Consider the following 26,226-nt stretch of genomic DNA (forward strand, 5'->3'; position numbering starts at 1 on the left):
AATAAATATGTTAAAAAGAAGAGGGCCCAATACTGACCCCTGTGGTACCCCACTGTTAACTGTGACCCAGTTCGAGTGTGTTCCATTAATAACCACCCTTTATTTCCGGTTACTGAGCCAATTTTTAACCAATTTACACATATTTTCTCCTATTTACATTTTGTCATTGTGTGTACCAACAGAATATTTTTGGATTATTTTTACTTTTGAGACAGTTTCTTTGTCTCAATCTTTGCTACCCAGATATCATCTTTACAGATTAGATTTAGTTTTCTATAATTGTTTAATACCTCATTACTACTCTCTTGTTTTAAGGCCCTGTGCGCACACTGGGTTTTTTTACGTTTTTGCTGCAGAAATCTCTTGAGAAAATGGTTGTAACCTTTCTGCAGACATTCCTCATCAAAACCTATGGAAAAAAAAATAGCTGTGCACACACTGCATTTTTTTCTCAAGAACATTCTTTCTGCAGAATTTCTTGAGAAAAAGAATGAGCATGTCACTTCTTTTCTGCAGGTACCTGCGTTTTTTGCCATAGATAATGGTAAAAAAATGCAGGAACCAACCTGCGGAAAAACGTATCAAAACCGTGCTAAAACACATGCATTTTTTGCCGCGTTATTAGTGCGTTTTTTGAACGCATGTGCACTAATTTTTCAGTCTCTCAAGAAATTTCTTGAGACAAATCCTTTTTCTAGTGCGCACAGGTCTTAATTCTCTAAACACTCTTTTTTGTAATTTATTGCCCTCTTTAAATCTGTATTTAGCTATAGTGTTTTCCTTCTATTTTTAGTTTGTTTATTCCCTTATGGTATATATTGTGCACAGGTCCAATTCAGGATGCTTATAAAAGTGTCCCATTTGCTTTGTCTAATTTTATTTCTCAGGACATAGTCCCAGCTTATGGCATTAAGTTCATCTGTTTTATTTTGGAAATTCGCATTCCTGAAGTTTAAAGTCCTTGTAGCCCCTTTACCATACATCTTAATAAAAAATACAAGAAAACTTATTGCTTTGTGCTAACTTTTACCCAAGTGAGCTCCAACCCATATATTTGATATGTGGTCCAGCCTATTGTTTAATATTAGTTCTGGCACTGCCGAACTTCTTGTTGGATCCTGAACTAACTAGTTGTGAAATGTAATTGTCTTTCATTATTGTCAGAAACCTGTTTTCTTTGCTCGATCTGCAGGTTTCTGCTCCCCAATTTATTTCAGGGTAGTTGAAGTCCCTCATAATAATGATTTCTCCTGATTCACTGCTGTCACGCTGCAATAAAACGTGGCCTGGAGTAGTGCAGAGGAGTCATCACAAGGTGGCAGCAGAGTAACATCACGCTGTACTAAGATGTGATCTGGAGTAGTACAGCAAAGTCACCACAAGGTGGCAGCAGAGTAGTCAGAGAGCCGAGTCAACAACGGGAAGTCAAATCAGTATACGAGGGGTGAACAAACTCAGAGTCAGAAGCAAGCAAAAGTGTCAGAATCTGAATGGTAATAGAGAAAGTCAAAGGGAGAGAAGAGTCATGTCAGGAATGGAAGCGTAAGTAAAGTACCAGAAAGACTAAACTACAAACAAAGGTATGAAAAGCGGGGCGGGGCGAGGGGAGACTGACACAGTTTAGGCGAGAGAGAGAGCATGGCAGGACCGATTGGATACCATAACAGAGCCAGCTACACACACTATGAAATATAGACTATCACTGGCGCTGAGCCAGAGGAGCAGTACCCAGATATAGTGTCCCGGAAACCAAAATGAGGCAGGGAGAAATTAACCCTTGATAGGACCAGGCCAGAGATACCTCAGCTTCAGATACCGGCCTGGATCATGACAGCTGCTTCATCTATTTGCTTTATGAGGATAATGTCTGCTTCTTCCATTATATTTGGAAACTTATAACAAACCCATATCAGTATTTTATTATTTTTTCACCCTCCCCTAAGCACCACTTTAGGGTTTATCATTAGCCTCACATATATTATAGTTAATAGAATATTATCACGTAGGATGAGTTTTAGGGACTATTTGACATATAAACACACACCTCTATGATGAACTGCTCTGAACAGCATAAACGATCAGAAGATCACAGTTTCATGTCCTTTAAAGGGATTAAAAAAACAATGAAAAGTAAAAAAAAAAAGTTTTTAAAAACATGAAAAAAAACACAAGTTCAAATCACCCCTCCTCTTCCGCCACTGAAAATATAACAATAGATAAACAAAAACATGTTTGATATTGCAGCTTTTAAAAATATCCGATCTATCAAAAAGTAAATAAAATAATCTGATCGGTAAACTGCGTAATTAAAAAAAAAATCTAAACACCAGAATTAAGGTGTTTTTTTGGCGCTGCAGCATTGCAATAAAAGGCAATCAAAACATTGCATCTACACAAAAAAATCCAAAATGTGGTTACTTTTTGCTGATCTGGCACCTATGGGTTTTGCAAATAGAGTCTGCAAGCTATGCTAAGAAAATCTGTGCTCCAAAAGTCAAATGGTGCTCCTTACTTCCTGAGGCTTGCCGTGTGGTCAGAAAGTTTGTACAGTAACATGTGGGGTACTGCCACATTCAGGAGAAATTGTGTAACACATTATGGTTCCTTTTTAACCTATTCCTTTTTTGAATATTGGAAATCTGGGGTTAAAACAACATTTTAGATATAAAGAATGTAATTATTTTTTTTCACTACCCACTTCTACTGTCAATATACTCACTGCACCCCTAGATGAATTCATTGACTTTGTAAAATGGGGTCAATTATAGGGGATCTGCTTTTTTGACATATTAGGGGCTCTGTGAACATAACATGGCACCCCTAAACTATTCCAGCTACATCTGAACTACAATATGATGCTCCTTCCCTTCTGAGCTTTGCAGTGTGCCACAAAACTAGTTATTGACCACATATGGGGAATTGGCAAACTCGGTTGAAATTTTGTAACAAACTGTATGGTCCATTTTCTCCTATTACTCTTCTGAAAAATAAAACTTTGGTTCCAAAGAAACATTTTAGTTGAGAAAATTGTATTTTTTTATTGTTACAGCCTGTTATACAATTCTACGAATCACCTCATGTTTAAAATTCCTCACTACACCCCAAGATTAATTCCTTGAGAAGTATAGCTTCCAAAATGGTTCATGTTTGGGGGGTTTCTGCTTTTTTAGCATGTCAGGGGTTCTTCAAATGTGACATGGTGTCCACAATCTATTCTAGCCAAAATGGCGCTCCTTCCCTTACGAGCCCTGCTGTGGGCCAAATTAATAATATTTTTCGCCACATATGAGGTGTCTGTGTACTCAGGAGAAATTGCACATACAATTGTTGGGTATATTGTTTTCTGTTACCCATGTAAAAATGCATAAATGAGGTAAAACCAACATTTTTGTGGGAAAAAAATATTTTATTTTCTAGCCTCACTGTTATAAAATTCTGTAAAGCACCTGGGGACTTATGGGGCTCGCCCCATATCAATATGGGTATCAACATACTCAGGAGAAATTGTCCAACAAATTTTATGGTCCATTTTTTCCTGTTACCCTTGTGAAATGCAACATTTTCAGTTAAATAAACATTTTTGGGAAAAATTCTGTGTTAGTTTCTTAGCTCAATGTTATAAAATTCTGTGAAGCACTTTGGAGTTCATGGTGCTCACCTCACATATATGATGGGTCTAGTTTTAAAACAGCATCATGTGTGGGGGGATTCCACTGTTTTGGCCCATCAGGGTCTTTGCACACGCTACATGATATCCACTATCTATTCCAACCACTTTTTCCCTCCAAAAGTCAAATAGCACTCCATCCCTTCCTTGCGCCCAAACAGTAGTTCTCCACCACATGTCAGGCTTCAGTGCAAAACTAAATGAAAACATTTAAAAGACATAAAAATGCTTTTTAATGTACTCCTATTTATCAGAGCTATAGAACTACCTTCATGTGTTAAGACTTTCAAGTGTTCGTATCTGACAAACACAGTCTTCATTTAGAGCCTGGGGTCCTTATATGCTAGGAGGGTCTAGTTAATCATCTGTAATGATCTTCTATTTGTATAGGTGATACCATACAGTAAAAAAAAATACATTTCTGAAAACCATTCAGTAGAATGCTGCTGGCATTATTATTAAGTTGTTATTGACTCTCTATGATCATAATAATGTCATTTCTAGTATTTGGGTCTTCAGGCTTCTCCATGGAGCTCTCATGATTTTTTTTTTGCAATTCTACTCATCCATCTTCTTTTTGGTTATCATCTTCATCTTTTTCCTTTTACACTTGAAATTTTAGACTTTCTTGCAACATATTCAAAGTATAAAGTAGTCCAGTTAATTGTCCAGAGTTATATACATGCTTACATTTCCAGTAAGATTCTCTCTTTTCTATAGACTGTAGAGATGAGTACATTTTTTTGAGTGGAAATTAATTTTACTAAAATATTCAACAAGGGTGATTGTACCTTGGCAGTTTACCAAAGACTTCCCCCTGCACTTTACGGGGTCAGGACGCTCAGGTCCTTTATACGCTATCTGCCTAGCTGTACATTTTTGTATATGAATACAGTTTCCCTGACAGGTTAAGGTGCTATTGTGATTAAATGTATTGATACCTGGGTCGGTCCTATACACAGTGTGTTTGCATTTAGCCCTGGCCGGTATGCTTCTTTCCATCCCCAAATTTTTGATAAACCTCTCTTGTCATAAAAGTGAGCTGTACTTTGTACTAATATTGTCTATACACTGTCTAAGGGTAAGTTCACTCAGTGCGTTTTTCGCGGCGTTTTTGCGCGTTTTTCGGGTGCGCTTTTGGCCTCAAAACTGCATGACTTTGCTTCCCCAGCAAAGTCTATGAGTTTTCATTTTTGCTGTCCGCACACAACTTTTTTTTTAAGCTACGTTTTTGAGCTTAAAAAAATGGACATGTCAAGTCTTTCCTGCGTTTTTCTGCGTTTTCCCCTCATGCAATGCATTGGAAAAACACAGAAAAACGCAGTGATCAAAAACGCAGCCAAAAATGCACCAAATCATGGAAAAACATGCGTTTTTTGCCGCGTTTTTTTGACGGGGGTGCGTTTTTGTGCGTTTTTAGCAGCCAAAAAAATATGTAGTGAATCCACTGGACCAAAGGGGGACCCGGGCTTACCCTGATGTGGGAGGGGATTGACTAAGCATACACTGGGGTAGACGCCAGGTGCCACTCCCAGGGCACTGTCAAGGACTGTGACAGCTGACCCCCAGGGGAGGGAACACCAGAACGGACACAGGTGTAGGCAGGTACAGTCTGAATAGCTGAGGCAGACAGGATATGGCTAGAGCATACCGCTATGGGCAGGCTAGTATGGGAATACAAACATAGATGACAACTAGCTACCAAATGGTAGACTAACTATAGAATTTATACAGGCATCTACCCTAATGGGAGTGTGCCTTAAGTACCTAGTGCCTTACTGCCAAATTCTGTAAATAGTGTGTCAGCTCTTTAAAAGCAGGGCAAGTTCATGCACCCTAAGCACATTCCCAGGGGACCTGTGTGGCGTGCACAAGCCCCAGGAGGAGATGGCAGACAATGGCGTGGACTACCGTGGAAGTACAGGGAAGGATGCTGTCCAGCTGCTGGGGTAAGTGAGTCAGCATCCATGTTAGGGAGCGGCAGAGTAGTGTAGGGGTGTTGGCACTAGACCCTCCTTAAGGATCTCAGGGCATCTTTTTTTTGTCATCATATCTCCAGCCTATACACTCTAGGCCAGAACTTCAGGTCACAGAAGTCACTGTGCATCATACGTCCATGACATTTGCTTTTTATATATTGATTATACTCTGGGGCCTGGATAGACCCCAATATTTAATAAGGGATGTACAATTCGAGGAGAACAACTTTTCTATAAAATGAATATTGTATAGACATCTAAGCAATTTGATTAATTCAAATTTTGTCAGATCCACTCATGTCTAATTAGCTGTGTCCAGACCTTATTTGCTGTAGACTGGTATTGCATATAATCCTGATACAAAGCATAATAGTGATGGGGTGTTTTTTTTTTTGTAAAGTTTGTTAGACCTACTATATCCATGTGATACACATACAAAAACAATTTGTTTCTAAACCTTGAAATAAAATATACTTTCAGACTAGACTTGGACACATCGCATTCCCCAGCTATCTAATAAAGAGCAGCTGTTACCATGTGCATTATCTGCATGTATATCAGTAAACAGAATGTACAAGGGTTAAAGTCCAATGTTGAGCTATTACAATTATCCATTCAGGTTGAGTAAAACGAAAGGCTGTCATTAGCACATCCTAATCATGACTGGATTTTAATGTCTCATTAAAGTAATTAGCCCTCTGCCTGACTTTCACAGATTCTGACTCCACCAAAGGAATCTTCACACATGGAGATGAGCAATATAATTTTGTCATTTTATGAATTGAGTAATTTTGTGTGACAGATTAATATGTGATATTTTCCTTTGTTAGGTCTGTCATAAATGCTAGTTAATAGGAATGAGTGCAACCTCTGAAAGACCCAATTGACTTGTAGTGATGTCTTCGGTTTCATCATGGCATCCGTGATTTTAGAAGGGTAGATAATCTTGGCCTTTCTGTTTTTCAGCTTATTTTTGAACAGGAACATTATTTTCAACACATCCAAATATGAAACTAACTAATAATCCAAGATCTATTCATTAAAATGCCCTTTTTTATGGAACAACCCTTTTTGAAGGAGCTGGAACTATCTTTTTGTTCTACTGGTTTGTCTTAAAGGGGTGGTTCACCCATATTTATTATTTGCTAGATCGATATTGTGATGAGAAACAATGTTTCTCTCAAATACCTTCTGTTGGCAATAGTGCCTGTAAGAGGCACTATTGTGGACCGCTGTTCCCCAGCTCCGTGACCTCAGGGATCTGGTGATGTCACATCAAGTTCCTGTTCACGTGACATCACCGCGGCCGGCTGCAGTGTCCGCAAGTGATTGCCTGTGGACTGTGTTTCACCACTCAGCACAGCCCATCAGCTCCCTGCTCCCTCCTCCCTCACAGCAAAGCGCCACAAGCAGGTAGGATGCTGGGCTGTGATGAGAGGTGAAATATCGCTTACAGCCCAGTGACTCAGGAAGACTGGGGCCGGCCGCGGTGATGTCACGTGATCAGGAACTTGACGTGACATCACCGGATTCTCGAGGTCATGGAGCCCTGGAGTCAGGCAATGGGAAACAGTGGTCCTCAATAGCGCCTCCCACAGGCACTATTGCCAACATAAGGTATTTGAGAGAAACATTGTTTCTCAACATAACATCGATCTAGCAAATAATAAATATGGGTAAACCACTTCTTTAAAGCCATAGATGTTAGAAGGACGGAGACTTCTTAATATATTTCTTATGGTTGGATAAAATATGAGACAAATAGTAATCCAAAGAATGGATGAAATTAAATTAGGAATTGCTTAGGCATTTTAATTTTTTTTGTTATATTGTTCCTTTAAAGAAAACCCCCCAAAATTATTATTTTTAGCCTTGGTTTTATCATTTTTGTTAAGTGAGAAAGAGTTAATAAATTATAGCTGTATCTGAGGATGAAAAATTAGCATTTTTGACAACCTCTTTTTTCCCGATATTTACAGAGCATTTTAAGCTTTTACTTATATTTTTGTCTCCACTCTTTATGACCTTATATTTAGCTAACATTAGCACATTTTCAATTAATACAATGTTGGGGCAATGTTGCCTAATGTGTTGCAGATAAAACAGTTATTTCATGGGTCATTAATGTGTTTAATGCGTGGAACATTCTATTAAAACAAGCACTTATTATTTTTATGAAGATGTTTATTACTTTGGTTAACAGCCAGAGTACAACTAGATTTTTGAAGGCCATAATCATTCATCTTATGTGAGCTTTGCCTCTTTTGTTTCTGGCTTTTCTTTTCGCAGAAGATTTGGATTATCATCAGCAAGCAGCCAAAGATTTTTGTTATTTCAAGCTGAGATTGATAGATGTTGTTGAAATTACATGCAATACAATTACACACCTTCAAAGATTTACAGCAGTGGTGCTAAATAGCTATGAAACAGAATAAGAACAAAGGAGAGGAGAGAGAAAATTGTTTATAATGGAATTTAAGAATTGATACTCTGAAGATCAACATTCACAATTCTGATTTTGCAATCTCTAAATGTCTATGTAATGCAAATACCCGTGTTTCTCCAAAAATAAGACAGGGTCTTTTGTTTCTTGCTCCGAAAGATGCACTAGGGCTAATTTTCAGGGGATGTCTTTTTTCCTATGAACAAAAATCCACCTTTAGTCTTGTAATAAAAAATCATCACTTATTCAAATATAATCATATTACATTCTGGAACGTCAACGTAACTCACAAAACCAATCAATCAAGGGCCATCGGGTCCAACCAGAAATCAGAGCTGCAGCAACAAATAACCACAGGGTGTATACATAAGCAGTGCAGACCTCAAAGAAAAAAAAACCTGTTAAGAATTAACTTTTAATGATTAAGTTAAAAGGCCAAAAAAGACACAAAAAATTGGATCAAAATTGAACCACGGTACCACAATAATTCAGGGGGTAGCAACAGTGAAATACTTTTACTAATAGATAAGATAACATGCTAGGTAGGTTACAAAGATAATATAAGACATATAATACAATCGGAACTCTCAGGTTGAGGGGAATTAATTACCCATTCTAGTCACTAGGTATTTAAAGGGAAATAACCCTGATGAGCCCTAGACGTCTCTAACTAGCAATGGAGGGTGTGACACCGTAACTGTTTTGGGCACCCCCATTCACCGTAGGGAAGCCCTAGACCAACCCTACAGTGACCCTGTCCAAACTGTAGCACCTATCAACAGAAAAAAAAACAAGTTAAATTAACTTATCTGAGTCATTTTTCGTGTTCTGACGCGTTTATCCCCAGTTTCCAATACACCAGGGTTCATCAGGGGACAAAGACATTCAATGTATAAGAGACCCTGATCCAGAGACTCCAAAGACAGGACAGCTGTGTGCCAAAATCTGGGGATGAGGATGATACCATCGGGTGCTTTCCTGCACTCTATATTCTATCTATCTATCTATCAAATCAAATCAAATCAAATAGGCTTTATTGGCAGAACAAAAAAACTATTAGCAATGCCAAAGCAAAAAAAGAAGTGTGACAGGGAAGTGGGTTAGGGTTGTGGAGATGGGTGTTGGGGCCACAATTTAGGGAATGATGGTCCATTTGGAGGTTTTTAGTACCCCTCATCTTATGACAAGTAGAGACATATTGGGCGGCGATCTCCACCATTGATTCTTGTTCCCCCAGTTGGATGCGGAGTTTCATCGTTTTCAGGCTCAGGGTCTGCCTGTCTTTGGGGTGGTGTAACCTTTCCAGATATGGGGCCAGAGTGTAGTCCCTCCACAGTGACCGGTAGATGGTGAGTTTCTGAGAGTTCTCTAATTCACTCTTCCAGTCCTCTATGTATTGCATCTTGCAGCTGTCTGAGATCTTTTATTTGGCCTTTTGTCAGGGTGTGTTGCTGACTTTGGCTGTTCTGGCTGCCGGGGTTCCTGGCTTGCTCTGGGCTCTGGCTCAGCAGGGCTTTATGATGATAGGAGCTGGGGTTGCTGTTCTGTATGTGCACCTGGTGTGATAGCGCCCGCTTGTGTATATTGAGCCATAAGGTGAATCGGCCCAGCTCTGCCTGACAGGCTATGTTTGAGGTGCTGCGATGGACTTGGAGGAGATATTTGCAGAACTCCAGATGGAAGACTTCAGTTGGGCTGGAATCCCACTTTGTTTGGTCTGGATAAGTCACCGGGCCCCATACCTCGCTGCTTATACAGCAGTATAGGTGTAATGACGCTGTCGAATATCTTGAGCCAAACTCTCACCGGTGGTTTGAGGTGGTACAGTTGTCTTCTGATAGCATAAAAGGTTCTGCATGCTTTCCCTTTCAGAGTCTCTGCTGCTTGCTTAAGGCTCCCAGTTTGGCTTAGCTCCAGACCGAGGTAGGTATAGCTGCTGGTCTTCTCCAGCATGGTGCCATTTAGTGTGAGGGAGGGAGTAGAGGTTTCATTATACTTCCTCTTCTGAAACACCATGACTTAGGTCTTCTTATGATTGATGGGCAAAGCCCATGTGGTGCTGAATGTTTCTAGCACAGCCAGGCTATCTTTGAGGCCTTTCTCAGATGGGGAAAGCAGCAGGAGGTCATCTGCGTACAGCAGGATCTTCACCTCTCGGTCATGCAAGCTGAGACCTGGGGCGGGGGAGGATTCCAAGGCTGAGGCCAGTCCATTTATGTAGATATTGAATAGAGTTGGGCTCAGGCTCTATCTATTTATCTATCTATCTATCTATCTATCTATCTATCATCCATCTCTTATCTATCTATGTATGTATCTATCACTAAAGGTCCAACAACCTTAACCTCGGATTACAAAAGCTGGAGTCCCTAAGTCCCCGTTCACACATCCATGATAAAATACACATACGTTTTTCACGGTCTATGTTGAAGGTGCGTATGGCCATCCGTATACCTTGATTTTGGCACACATGTGTTCTCCGGATAGCACACGGAGATCAGGAAGTTTTTACTCACCTGTCCCCAGCGCTACTGTCTCCGGCACTGCTGCTTCCAGGTGAATATTCATGAGCATAATGAGCATGCCCGGAAGCAAGTGACAGCAGCACCAAAGACAGCGTACTGGAGACAGGTGAGTATAGAAAATCATTTTATTTCAAAGGCATGTGTTTTCTCCAGTACACACATGTCACACTGATGTCAAACAGATAACAGCACTGTGTGGCGTATGTGATATCAGTGCTGCCAGAGAAAAAGGGACTTGTCTCTATGCGGAATACATGGATATGCGTGTGTGCCACATGGATACACGTCTGTAAAAAAACACGAATGCGCAGACCCATTGATTTTAATGGGTCTGTGTATGTCTGTGTCTCAAATACGTATGAAAACGAATGTCATGCATAACTGGAATCTTAAATGTGTGAAGGGGGCCTAACAGAGAGGTGACCCTGAAAAATAGCACAGTTTGAATCCTCCTAATGCCGGTACTGACTGTAACTAGAGGTTGTGTTTGGAGTGGGGCTTATATTTCAAGCATACTTCAAAAATCCTGTAAATTCATGCTAGGGGATATTTTAAAGGTAGGTTTTATTTTCGGGGAAAAGGGGGGAATAAATTATACTATTTACTGGACTGCTTGCTTCAGTTTTGATAAAATTACTGTTTTAGCTACTGTAGATCAGTTCTCTGAATTCTGAGCTCTATCACCGCGTTCACACCGCTTATCGGTAGTTTTTGGTTTACACTCTGCATGGGCAGGAAGGTGCCAATTAGTGAGTAGAGACAAGGTTATACAGCGCTTATGATTATAATGGACTACTTGGCAGCAGGTTTACTAATCCCCTATTGATAACCTCCTGCTAATAAAATATTGATTTTATCAGACTAATCTCCAAAATCAGGTTCTGTGTCTCTACTTCATATTCTTAGATTAGATGGTAGAGACCTGATGAAAAATTTAATTTAACATAGTATAGTATTTTGTGTCAAGCCCTCCACTATAGTACTACTCGAAGAGATAGCCCACTGATGACTCTTACAGTACTTATTTTATTTTGTTGAATACATTGAAATTAAAGTTGTTTAAGAAATATTTCTACATATTGTCGTGGTACCTTGAGTTGTCTTGTGACAATAGAAAGTCCATTGATCTGTGAGACTTGTATATTTTGCCCATGACTCATCCATTGATCTCTTCTAGTCATGTGGACAATATAATTCAGTCACAGGAATACAACATAATTTCTGACCAAATGAAATACACATCTATAGTATTAAAATGCAATAATAATATAATCTAGAGAAGTACCTCTGTTTTATGGATGCACAGGTAAGGCCTCAACCCAAATTGTTTATAAGATAACACATTTTCAACAAAGAAGGAGAAAATTAAAGGTCTAAGGATATGAATTGATGCAGTGCTTCAGCATGATGGCCTCAGTCATGTTTCATATAAGCTCAATATGTTATTTTATTTTGTTTGGACTCTATGTTAAATGAAAAAATAAAGTGAAGAATATCCAGGCTTTCACAAATTCTCATTGCTTTTTCATATACAACATTAAGGCATGGCCACTAGAGATGAGCGAACCCGTGGAAGTTTGGTTTGGCTGCTTCAGTCAGACTTTAGATAAAGTTTGGTTTGGGACCCGGACTTGACCTGAACCCCAATGGAAGTCACAAATTGGGTAGTTCGGGTATTCGCCCACATGCAACCAGCCATAAACAGAATACTTCCAGGGGAGGGTAAGTGGGGTTTTTCCATTTTTTTGGGGGGTGCACACTACATCTAGTAACTCTGTTGTTACCCCAGTTTGAACTATTCAAACACTGCTAGTCTTTCGCATTGGGCTGAGCACTGAGCGTACCAGAGCACAGCAATGCTCACTCGAGTGGTCAGCATACGTAAAGCACCCCAACTCCGATCCCGAATTATGTTTTTTGTAAAGTCTGTGCTCGGTACAAACACAGAACACCGATCCTCGGGTTTCCTCATCTCTAATGGCCACCACTCTTGACCCTAAATAGTTTTAAAGTTTGTTAAATATAAAATTAATTGTTAATGGGAATTTGTCAGCAGGTTTTTGCAAAGTCAACTGAGGATAACATGCTCTAGGAGTTAAAACAAAGATATCAGTCTCTTTTCAAGCTCCATGCTGTTGTTTACTTGCAATGATTGATTTAGGACCAGGTCTATAGACATTGTGCATACAGAGCCTATTTTGGGCGGGGTTTGGTTTCTTAGCTCTGCTGCATTGCTAAATCTAAAAACTCTGATTGTGTGAGAACTGCTGCACCCAGTAAACTAAATGATACATTATTGGATTCAGGGTCTGTTTGCCTACATCATCCTGGTCTAAGATGTAGTAGCAAAAAAAAACAGCTGACAAATTCCTTTTAAGTAGTTTGGTATTTTTTTTCACTCTCTGATGCACTCTCTAACCTTAGAACGCATACCTGGGGCCTCGCAGGCCTGCTAGGTCACTTGTTTTCTGTGGTAGATTTCTGTGGTTGTGCGTTCTTGGGTTAAAGGCTCATATTTGGAGATATTTGAAATTATTTTGTAGCTGACATATATATTCTTACTTTAGACACTATTCTTGATTAACCTTATAAAAATATATAAAATAGCAGATGAAAAGGGAAAATCTGTAGATGCCATTCTCTTATCAGTCATTACAGAGCATATTGAGAAAATTGCCATTTTATTAACTACCGTTAAGTTCTTATACTACTGACATTTTATTTTGCATCAAGTCAATTTATGGCTTTGACTTTTAAATTTAGTCGAGTCAAGTAAATTAACACATTTCTCAGTTCCTGCTCTAATTCTTCGTATAGCTTAGCATGTAAATCATAGCATCTTGAAGAGTGTTTGTATTTTCATTAAGACCAAACCATTTTCTAGGAAATTACACAATGTGTTTTTTGTTTGCTTTGCGTTGTTTCTCTCATGATAGCTACTAGAAATATAAGGTATTATTTAAAGAAAGAGGAAAATAAATAAGACATTTTCTAATTAATGACAAAATTCCTGACTCTCTACAATTTTTAATGATTCGAAGAATTGCAACAATTAGAAATCTATCCTCTCTAATGAAGTTATGCATACACAGAGACTTTAAGTATAACATTTATTGCCTAATTTCACGTGTAGCAATCAGCATTTAATGATATTAATTTGTAAGAGAAGATATACATTTTTAATTTATTTTATTCCCCTAATTTAAATGTTTTTAGTGCAGTCATGCACACGTAATAGGTAAGATTTATTATTGAATACCGATCAGAAAAGGCAATTGATATGTATCATAAGATTCATATTTTAAAGTATTGTCACATTTGTATATTTGTATTATTATATTTTCTTACTAGTATTATTGCCAAATACTGAATAACTCAAAGGGGTTGTCCACTACTAGGTAAACCCCTTCTGATTCCGCTTATTCCCCCAGTTAAAATATAAGAATCTGTACTCACCTCCAGTTCTAGCACCATTCCAGCACTGTCGGTAACTACTGTTCAGGGCTAACATGACATTGTGACATCGTTTGAGCCCTGTGTCCAGTCACCGCTGGCTTCTCTCTCCCCGCCTTCATATCAAGTGAGTTAATCAACAGGAAGTGATGCTGTGGCTGCCACTCACTTCCTGTTTTTTTGCTCATTTTGTCCGAAGGAGGTGAGAGAAGCTGGCGGTGATTGGACGCAGGGCTTCCGGAACATCACAATGTCATGTGGATCCTGAAACTGCGTTTACTTAACAAAGCTGGAATGGCACCAGAACATGAGGTGAGTACAGGATCTTTGACTTTAAATGGGGGAAACAAATGGAATCAGAAGGAGGTGTCTTAGAAGTTGACATCCCCTTTAATGGGGATTCTTGATTCGAGAAGCTTAATAGGAATTCTACTACAAAAACATAAGTTGTTCTGACTGATTTAATTCTCAAGTGACATTAAACAAGTGTCATTTAGCTACTTGTTTACTGATTGACGTCTGTTTATCTGCCTATTTACACAGGCAGATCGCTCATAACATGCTCATAAAACAATCTATAACAGATCGTTCATTGTACATAGGCCCCCATTGTTCTCAACCATACAGGTCCTGGTTACACAAGACAATGCACTGTCAAGAACAATGATCTTTTGTGCAGACCAAAAGATAATTTCATTCAAAGAATGAGTATTATGATCATTTGTTGGGTTGTTAGCAATATGTTTAGACTGCACGATTATCGTGACATGACCGGTCCTAAGAACACTCATTCACAATAGTCATGTAGTGTAAATGGACCTATACATGGCCAAATGAAATTTAGGAAAATATGTTTTTTCTTAAAAGTTTGAAGTGATATATCTTTAAACATAAAGAATTTCTGCCAATTTGGTCAGTCTAACCATATGGTGATGTGTTTTGTGAGTTAACACAAACATTTCTTTCCAAGCGGTAGAAAAAGTAGCACCTACGGCTTCAATGGTCAGTGGTAAAGAACCAGCTTCTGTGAGGCTCAGTCTGCACAGCAGCTTTACCCACAGTTGTGGTGCATGTGCTCAGAAGGTACAATGATGCACAAAAGGGTAACAGTGTTTTGAAGGTTTGACTTTCACTCTCCATGGCTCCACCATTTACTACAGTTTTGAGAGTGAGACTATCTTCATTTTATAGAAAATCTTGGTTATCTTGTATATTAAGTTGACTTGCAACTATTTAGCATATAATTAGTAATGCAGATTCTTATTATGTCACTGCATTGTTACTGTTTTGCTCCTAAAAGTCTAAATTTAATTTTTTATTATTTTGTTAGTATTTTTTAAATCCACCTTTGGCTTTCAACGTAGTCTGAATCCTTCTGGGCATTCTCTCGATAAGATGCAAGCATGTATCAACCAAAATCTGATCCCAGCTCTCTGTTTACTTTGTATATTGACAGTGAGTTGCTTATTAGAGTAGGGGGTGTGGTCGGACCAGAACATGTGAGGTAGCTAGTCCTTTAGTTATAATCTTATACTGATAAAAAAATAATTGTATTTAAATAACAGCACACAACCTAATAAGTGACACACAATCCCTAACTCATGCTGTCCTCAGATCACATAACGAAAAACCTACTGGCAGATTGCATTTAAAAGTAAATGGTCTTTCAACTTATGCTGCCCAAACCATGGTTAGCATGAATCAGCCTGGCTGCACATTTTCAACAAAAGCTCTGAAGTTTCAGAGAAGTCATAGTGCGAGAAGGTACCTGGGCACTATAGGGAGAGATGACGCCAGTCTGGCACCCACCCCTGTCTAAAGGCACTTTATGTGAGAATTTCAATGAATCAGGGTGCAAAGGCTATGGTCATTGACCTCACTGAAACAAAGCGTCTTCATTCAGTTATGCTAATTTTAATGGCTGGTCTGGTCCCTGCGCGATGTCATTGTGGAATTTACACAGTGACAGCACGCTCTTTGTTGCAGCTCAGATCTGTAGAGCCGACAACAGTGCTGCATGCATTAACTGTTAGCGTACCCGACGGGGTTCAGAGACTAGTGCTGCCTCCGTAAGTCATGTTACTTGCAGTGGCATTGTTGGGCCCTGAACGCTACTGTGTACTCTGACACCATGCACGCACTGCTCTTTTGCCAACTGTTATCAGAACTGGCAACATAGAGTGCAATGTCACTGTGCAAAATGCACAATGATAGCACACAGTAACCAGACCAGTCTCTGAAATGAGCATCACTAATGACTCTGCATTTCAGGGAGAGGGCAGGGGCTGTGACAGGGACCACAGCCTCTACCTCCTAATGATGCTTTGTTTGAGTCTACCAGCATACACTAACATTCTCAAACAAAGCGTCATCAGACAGGAAGTAGGGGAAAAAAAATGATAATATTCAGTGTTTTGAAGGAAGGATAAAGAAGTTTTAATCCAGCAATATTAGTAATTAATTTAGAATGGAGCAATAAATATGGAATTTAGATTCAAAATTCTTTAGCCTTCCAACCATCTATTAAAGTGCTAGAAAATTATAAAATACCTTTTAGATAATAATGCTAATTAGTTGGATGAAAGTTTATAATGAGATGTTTTGATAGTTAGGAGATTTTTGAAACTGGCATTTAAGAAAGCTCCTAGTAGTAAGATGGAGTTTAAAATATTCTTTAGGTTTTAACCACAGATTTGCTTCAAATGATGTAACCAAAGTGGAAATAACAATTGCAGCCCCCGGGCACTTTCCGTTTTTGCGTTTTTGTTTTTTGCTCCCCTTCTTCCGAGAGGCGTACCTTTTTTATTTTTCCATCAATCTTGCAATATGAGGGCTTGTTTTTTGCGGGAAGAGTTGAACTTTTAAATGAAACCATAAGTTTTACCATATAGTGTACTGAAAAACGGCAAAAAATTCCAAGTGCGGAAAAATTGCAAAAAAAGTGTGATCATACAATAGTTTTTGGGATATTTTATTCGCTGTGTTCACTATATGGTAAAACTGAGGTATCTATGTGATGACTCAAGTCAGTGCGAGTTTGCAGACACCAAACATGTATAGGTTTACTTGTATCTAAGGGGTTAAAAAAAATTCACAAGCTTGTCCAAAAAAAGTGGCGCACGTTTTGCGCCATTTTCCAAAACCCGTAGCGTTCTCATTTTTTGTGATCTGAGGCTCAGTGATGGCTTATTTTTTGCGTCTCGACCTGACGTTTTTAACGGTATCATTTTTGCTCAGATACTACGTTTTGATTGCCTGTTATTGCATTTTGTGCAAAATTTGCGGCAACCAATAAACGTAATTTTGGCGTTTGGAATTCTTTTGCCGCTACGCCGTTTACTGATCAGATTCATTGATTTTATATTTTGATATATCGGGCATTTCTGAACACAGCGATACCAAATATGTGTGTATTTTTTATTTTTTTTAACCTTTTAATTTTCAATGGGGTGAAAGGGGGGTGATTTGAACTTTTAGGTTTTTTTATTTTTTTTAATTTTTTAAAACTTTTTTTTAACTTTTTTTTATTTTACTAGTCCCCCTAGGGAGCTATAGCGATCAGCAATCCGATCGCTCTGCACTACAGAGCTGAGAACTGCAGATTTGCTGCTTTACTTTCAATGCCGGCTATATTCCGGCATTGAGAGGAAGTGAGTCATGTTAGCTACAGGCGTCATCACATGTGCTACCATGGCAACCACCGAAAGTCATGTGATCATGTCACGTGACTTCCGGTGGGGGCGGGGTAAGTTGACTGTCATGGCGGCGCCCATATACATATCGCTGCCAGATTTTGGCAGCGAAATGTAAGGGGTTAATGGCCGCAGGTGGAAGTGATTCCACCCGCGGCTAGCAGGCACACATGTCAGCTGTTGATAACAGCTGATATGTGCGCGGATCGCTGCCGCCTGCCGGCGGCAGGGGGCGGGGCTTACCGGCACACGATCCATGACGTACCCAGTACGTCATGGGTTGTTAAGGGGTTAAATTTGCAAATAAAAGTATCAGCATGGGTGGACCTTTCAAAATAAACCTTTTTTTAACAAATTCAGCTGGAAAAAATACTTAAACCTCCTATCCTACTCTGGTTATTTTGCATGCAGCGCTAACATATTTGCAAACATATGATATATTCTACATAGATGAAAGGTACAGCCCAAGATGTATTTTCTCAAGTCATCTTAAGGTACTCCAGCTTAATACTAAAACAGAGTATTTGAGATAGATTTTATATATATATATATATATTTATATATATATATATATATAAAATCTATTATATAAATCTATTATTGTAGCCATAAATGATGGGGATTTGTTTTGATAAAAAAACATGAAAACATTTGTTTTGATAACACAAATTAACATGACTATGATCAGTTTTTTTATGAATGTGCATATTTAATTAAACAACATTTATTTTTTGTATCCACCAGGATCAAAGACAAGCTCAGATGGCCCAATATCGTCATGACCCCTCATTAATTATGAGGTCGCTGGTACACATGTCAGATGTGGCACGGGGAGGAATAATGTCTCAAAGTCAACTCACCACCATAAACCAATCTCAACTCAGTGCTCAGTTAGGACTCAATATTGGAGCAGCTCCCATCCCCCATACATCTCCTTCACCTCCGGCGAGCAAGTCAGCCACTCCATCCCCGTCCAGCTCAGTAAATGATGAAGATGCCGATGAAACAAACCGGGTATGTATGTATAACATTTCAGATTAAATCTGGTCTAATGCCCTTTCAATTTAGACAAAAAGACTGACGGCACTCCCTGGGAGTGCCATCAGTCTTTTTGTCTAGATTAATGAAAGTAATACCTTATGACCGTGCACTCCTCCCCCACTACCCACGGGTGATTTTATTCATTATAGCAGGTTTCTACTTGCCCATACACAGGTGGTTTTTAAACCTGGAGAGAGGCTTTAGAATAAAGTAGGTATCCAGTTACGAGATATGCCTTGAAGTGGCGACTGGGCAGATATAAAAATGGCCGTTTTTGTATGCTAAATATCTAATTTTTCTTAGATTTTCTTTAGCAGTTATTCATATCTATATTCTTACATTCATGGTTTTCATACTTTAGCATTTCAGAGTGCAAACTGTCTTTTTTTTGTAATTTTAATGCCCTTTCAATGACAATATCCTTGGTATTTAGCACCATTGATAATTGACTTTTTTTTATTATTATAAATATTACTTAAAACTTTTAATAAGTGAATTTCCAACCGAAAGTAAATACTTTTCCTCCTGAGTGGACAATGACAAAGTGTAGAAAAACAGGATTTTTTTTTTTCTACAAAATAAGACCCATTTTTGTCCATGAATTCACAAACAAGAGCAGCCTGTACCTAGAAAAAAGTCAGACTGTTTCTTATTCCACTATTAATAATAATTCAGAAAGTTACATAACTTTTTTTTTTAGATATTTTTATACAATATTTTCTAGCCAATTTTTTTGCAAGTAATAGATTAGCCTCAGTATGCTTAAGAGTCCCTAACTTGAAAAAGGAGCAAAAATATGCTAATTTCTTCCGAAATATGTCCCTGTAGAACGCAGTAAATCATATTTACACTATAATTAGTCATTTACTCATTCTGCCTTTAACGTGTATTTTCTTTTGTTGACAAGCATACACACACATATACTATTGCCATATACTTCATTTAATTTTTCACAAGAAACACTCTTATGTTAAATCTCCAAATGCTTTTTTTTTCCTGGTAATAGCAGATTTATAAATAATTTAAATTTCAGCAGAATGTATTTTCAATTCACCTTCAAGAAGAAAATTCACAAGAGATTTCAGCCTGCCAAAACATGAGCTGAGAGTATTTTATTATTCAGAAATATGAATTAAAAGACAACAGAGAAAAAAACAAAATACTACAACAATTTTGTTCTAATCCCTGCTGCTTCATTTTAATATAATTGTTGATTAACTGTGCTAGTCTGATAACCGCTTTATTTTTTTTCACACATATTCTTTGTTAGAAGAATTGAGTTAATTTTGACAAGAGCAGAAGAAATTAATAAATCAGATAAATTAGAGATGAGCAAATGGATTTGATGCAAATTGAATTTGTGTACAATTTTTCAGGAATTTGCTGAACCCAATTAATTGAAACTAATTGCAATGCCCACAATCATTTTACTCATTGCAGAATATTGCATCAGCCAGAAAAAGCTCTTGTCCTGCTACGTGGTCTTCCCCAAAATTCCTTTCAGCAATTGCATCACTCAGCCAATCAAAATAGGTATAGCTCAGCCAATCAAAAAGGACAACGAAAGCCGGTATAAAAGCAAAAGCAGGGAATGCATCAACCATTTTGAGATGAATCTTGAAATGAATCCCACCAGCAGTGGGCTCTTATGCACAGCATTCTAAAATAGTGTATATAAAAGCCCAGGCCGCTGTGTAGAACATAATAATCACTTTATAATACTCACCTAAGGGGTGGTGCAGTGCTGATTGGTCGGATGGGTGTCTCTGTTCTCCGGTACTGGCGCCTCCTCTTTCGGCCATCTTTGTTCTCCTTCTTCTGAAGCCTGGGTGCAAGACACATCCTACGTCATCCACACTAGCCAATATTAAGGTCCTGTGCAGGTCAGATCAAAGTATTGTAGTGCACCTGCGCAGGACCTCAATGCCAGCTAGTGTGGATGATGTAGGACACATCATGCACCCAGGCTTCAGAAGAAGGAGGACAAAGATGGCTGAAAGAGGAGGCGCCAGTATCGGAGAATGGAGACACCAATCCGACCAGTCTGCACTACACCGCCCCTAAGGTGAGTATTATAAAGTGATTTCTACATTATACACAGTGGCCTGGGCTTTCATATACAGTTTGTTAGAATGCTGTATATAACAGCCCACTGGTGGTTGTCGCAGTTTATAGTCACCAAATATGGTGACAGGTTCCCTTTAAATAGGTGGTTCACTACTTTGCAATAGTGGCCACCTCTCTGTAAAACTGATAGGGAAAGTTTTTCTAAATACCTTGTTCAGCCTATTCTGTCTCTGCTCATCCACATAAAGTGACCCCCCAGGGCTCTGTGACCTCTGGGATCCAGTCATGTTACGTCAACTTCCAGTTGACCTGACACCACTGAGGTGGCCCTAGTCTTCTTGAGTGACTGGGCTGTGAGCGGTATTTCACCACTCATCACAGCCCAGCATCACAGCCCAGCATCACTTTTGCTTGTGGTGCTCTGCAGTAAAGAAGAACGCATGCAAGATGCTGGGCTGTGATGAGCCATGAAACACCACCCACAGCCCAGTCACTCAGTGAGACTGGGGCCAGCCTCTGTGGTGTCAAGTCAACTGGAAGTTGAAGTGACATAACCAGATCCCAGAGGTCACGGAGCCCGGGTTCACTTCATGTGGATGAGCGGACCGTGACAGTGCCACCTAAAGGCAGAATTGGCTGAATAAGGTATTTAGACAGAGCCTTCCCAATCAGTTTTACAGGGATTTGGCCACTATTGCAAAGTACTGAACCACCTCTTTAAAGGACATCACAGCTTTGGAATAGTGATATGAAGAGAAAGCTTATAAAACAATGAATAAACATTACAGATAGTGTTTGATAACATAGCAGTGAAAAAGGGTTGCCATTCATTTACCCCTAAACATATAAGTTGAGGTCAGTTTGATATTACTGTGATTGCATTAAGGAACTTAAGAGGGGTTGGATATAAACCTAGGAGACCACAAAATATTATACTCTGTTTTTTGGAGTACTTGTGATTCATGGTGAAAAATTTTATGTGACTCAGTTTTGGAAAAAATGTGGCAAAGATTTGAATTTCAAACTAATTGCTCATTTCTAAAATAAAGCTAATTTGCCCATTGTATTAACTTTTCAGACAATTGGAGAAAAAAGAGCTGCACCTGATTCCGGAAAGAAGCCCAAGACCCCCAAAAAGAAGAAAAAGAAAGATCCAAATGAACCTCAGAAACCTGTCTCTGCATATGCTCTATTTTTTAGAGATACACAGGCTGCAATTAAAGGTCAGAACCCCAATGCAACATTTGGCGAAGTATCAAAAATTGTGGCTTCAATGTGGGACGGCCTTGGAGAAGAGCAAAAGCAGGTAATTTTACCATATTCTAAATGGGATATGACCATAAGTTTTTCCTTGTGTGACAATTTAGAAAACGTTTTGCAATTCGTATGGATTTTTTAGCCTTATGCATTTTTCATTACCAGTATATTTTGTTATTTGCCCCCAGAGTAAAGGCATATTGGTTGTGCTTGATCATCTCAGTCAATACAGTTGTTTTTCTATTGAAATACCTAAGCCAAAAGTCTTTGGAAGACCCCTTACCTTACCAAATCATAGGAGATATTGTGCCCAGGTATTGAATCTGCGTGAATATAGTGAGGCATTATTGGGCGATGATTACTAGGTAGTGATTATCAGATCACTTTGCACAACCCCAATCCACTGTTTAGGAAACTGCTCTCTGGCTATGGATGGATGCTGTACAAATTTTCTGAGCTTCTGGATTTACCAGCATGTAATTTGATTTGGTGGCCTGGCATGACATCATCTGTTAGGTGCACATATGATGTCTCGCCAGTCCGGATAATCATAAGCCCAGGATCATGGATGGTAATGAAATTTATACAGCTCCTGTTCATAGCGAGAGAGCGCTGACCTGGACTATAGCGAGCTTCACACACTGCAACATCGCTAGCATTTGCTGGCGATGTCGAGCGCGATAGACCCCGCCCTTGTCTTACGGCCGATATGTGGTGATCGCTGCCGTAGTGAAGATTATCACTACGGCAGCATCACACGCACATACCTGCACTGCGACGTTGCTCTGGCCATCGAACCGCCTTATTTCTAAGGGGGCGGTTCGTGTAGCGTCACAGCGACGTCAAACGGCAGGTGTCCAATAGAAGCGGAGGGGCGGAGATGAGCGGGTCGTAACATCCCACCCACCTCCTTCCTTCCACATTGCTGGTGGAGGCAGGTAAGGAAATGTTCGTCGCTCCTGCGGTGTCACACACAGCGATGTGTGCTGCCGCAGGAATGAGGAACAACATCGCTAATAAGCAGAAAACGATTTTTTGTTTCAGGATGACCTCTCCGCGGCAAACGATTTTGACTGCTTTTGCAATCGTTTAAGGTTGCTCATAAGTGTCACACACTGCGATATCGTTAATGATGCCGGATGTGCATCACAAACACCGTGACCCCGACAATAATACATTAACGATATCGTAGCGTGTAAAGTCCGCTTATGGGTGGCAGTTGTGTGAGGTGATCTGTTTATCTCTACTACTGGGTGAAACTTTCCCATGTAGGACCTTGGACTTTCTACAAGAATGATACAACCCGGTGAAATGTTCAACTTAGTATACCAATAACAAATAAGATTGGTTGCAGATTGACCAATCATAATCAATCATTTGTATGGACAATCCCAGCAGTAACTGTGATAAATGGATGATGTACGTTTAGCTTCAGCCAACAGCAGCTGGAAAGCACACAGTACTCACAGGCTACGTGTTTTGGTTGTGCGTCCTTACTCATAGGCATAAGAGATTATGACTATGAGTAAGAACGCAAGTCCGAAATACATAAGGCGAGGGCTGCTATTATCTCGTGAGCACTGTGTGATTTTTTTTACACTTTTTATGAAGTTTAAATAAAGCAAGATTTTTTTAAGGGCCGGGAACTCTACCATTTTTTCCTTGTTCCCGAATGCCGTTTCCAAAGACCCTTGCACATTCTCAACGATTTGAGCATCCACTAGATCAGAGTTCCCCAACTCCAGTCCTCAAGGCCCACCAACAGTGTATGTTTCAAGATTTCCATAGCAATGAATAGGTTTTGGAATCATCCCCTGTGCAGGTGATAAAATTATCACCTGGGCAATACTAAGGAAATCCAAAAAACATGCACTGTTGGTGGCCATTGAGGACTGGAGTTGGGGAAGTTTGCACTAGATGTTTGGTAAGCTGGACATAGTTTTGGCAATCTGCTAACTGCCGTGACAAGCCATCATTGGTGTACGAATGCAAAGATGCTGTGTCGAAAATGGTCAATATTTTGGGTATGGTTAAGAATAGGTAGAGTTTGTTTTGCGCATGAATATTTCTTATAGTTTATCTCTTTGATGGATACAGGCAGAAAAACAATAAATGGGCCCATTGCAGTCCAGAGCTCATGAAAATGCACAATACCACCTGTTTTGTAGGTAGAAATGGGCCACCCTTTCCCCTTGGGCCCCTCTGCGGTCTCACAGGTTGCACCAATTATATGTCCGGTCTAGTTTCTCTGTGATTTTCTACAGAGTATGCCGGTGCTACATTTTATAATTATTATACACATCAATTGATAAATAAATACATTTTTCAGAGGAATGACAGTTGTTATCCAAAGTTTAGAATGAAAGTGCCTTGTAATAAAAATGTATGGTGTATTTTAATTACTATTTGCAGTCTGTTAATGTAACATGAAGGCATTGTGTGCAAGTTTCTTAGACATCTGCTCTTTACTAGACTTCCCCTGTTATGATTTAATGATGGTGATTAATCAAGCCTATTTGTAGTTGTGCGCAACAACTGGGCCTTTGTTGAATGGCACAAAAAAAAATATTCAGAAAAGGCCAGACTTCTGCAGGCAGGAAGTCATGAAAAGCATAATCACAGCCATTCAGGGGACTTGGTGAATTATCAAAGGGATGCTCTAGTTTTTGTACTGACCGGACTGATTTCTAATGAGCAATTTTCTAATTGTATAAATGATAAATATAGCAAAATGTAACGTACCGTAATAATGTAAAATTATGTATTTATTTTATTGCTGATAATTAAAATCTGCTAAAAGTTGTACAATTTTGGACAATTTTATGAATATTTATTTTTTTAATGCATGCAATTTCCTTATTAACATGCATATTCTATGAAGCCATATGCTGTTCTGCATATTAATCTCTTTTTAAGCAGGAGGGGTGGAAAAATCAACCTGTCCTACTTTTCTATCCACTGTTTTGTAAAACTATGGATATACTGTTCACGATCCAGTCTCTCAACTAAGGTTTCTTTTGGTTGGAGTAACTTTTTGCTCTTGCCATGTTTTTTATTAGGGTGCGTGCCCACAATCAGTGTTTGCAGTGTTTTGGATGTAGCATGTTTTTGCTGCGTCCAAAACGCTGCGTTGTACAGGACAAGCATAGTGGATGGATTTCTAGAAATCCCGTGCCCACTATGCTTGTTTTTGCGCAGAAAACACTGACCTGCTGTGCGTGTTTCCAAACCGCAGCATGTCAATTGTTTGTTGCGGATTCGCATGCGTCCTCCGTAGCGAGTACACAAGCGAGAGACCGCAGCGCATTAAACTCTGAATGTGGGTACAAGCAGCTGCGGTCTCTTTTGGCGGAGACTTGCGGCCCCACAGGTCAGGACCTGCTGCGTCCAGTCCTGATCATGAGCAAATACCCTTAGGCAAATTGGTTTATTGTTACATTTCCTTCCCTGCTATGCTCTTACCACAATTTGGACTGGGCATTGAGTAACAGAAGTCAATTTATATTGTTGACTGGGATTTTATTTTGGGATGTTAAAATTATCTGATGTTAAAATTACATTTTTATAAGATCTATCTCCTATCCACTTTGTAGGTGTATAAAAGGAAAACAGAAGCAGCCAAAAAAGAATACCTAAAGGCTCTTGCAGCTTACAGAGCAAGTCTTGTATCAAAGGTAAGAATAGTTTTTTGGAAACTTGTGTTCTATATAGAGATGAGCAACCGGTCGAAGTTGAGGTCCGGCAGGCGCAGCCAGACTCTGGATAAAGTTCAGCTCTGGACCAGGCCTTGACCTGAACCCCAGTGGAAGTCAATGATTGGGCAGATTGGCTTCCACATACAGGCATCCATAAATCGATCACTTCCAGGAGAGAAAGGGTGTTTTTTTTTTTTTCTTTTGGACACACTATATCCCAAAACATTTTTAACTCAAGTGGGAGCTATTCAGAGACTGCAAATGGCTCTGACTGCGTTGAAATTTGAGTGTGCTGCGCACACCTGTGTTTAATCAAATGGTCAAATCAAAAAAGTTTGTGGAGCCTATGTTAGGAGTCTCAACACAGAAACCAGCCAGAGATCCCTCCAGGAAGGACCCAGCCAAGG

At 39.3% G+C, this 26,226-nt stretch overlaps 1 protein-coding gene across 2 annotated transcripts in view; it reads left to right on the plus strand.

Annotated features, from left to right (window-relative positions):
- Nucleotides 1–26,226, plus strand: part of TOX3 (TOX high mobility group box family member 3) — a 219,666-nt gene that overhangs the window by 188,181 nt on the left and 5,259 nt on the right. For both annotated transcript variants that reach the window (XM_075325730.1, XM_075325729.1), the window contains 3 exons: nt 18,504–18,773; nt 21,946–22,173; nt 25,718–25,798. In XM_075325730.1, the coding sequence (XP_075181845.1) occupies nt 18,504–18,773; nt 21,946–22,173; nt 25,718–25,798 (579 nt within the window). The remainder of the gene's footprint in view (nt 1–18,503; nt 18,774–21,945; nt 22,174–25,717; nt 25,799–26,226) is intronic.

Source organism: Anomaloglossus baeobatrachus, chromosome 10 (genome assembly GCF_048569485.1).
Source record: "Anomaloglossus baeobatrachus isolate aAnoBae1 chromosome 10, aAnoBae1.hap1, whole genome shotgun sequence".
NCBI classification, from domain to species: domain Eukaryota; kingdom Metazoa; phylum Chordata; class Amphibia; order Anura; family Aromobatidae; genus Anomaloglossus; species Anomaloglossus baeobatrachus.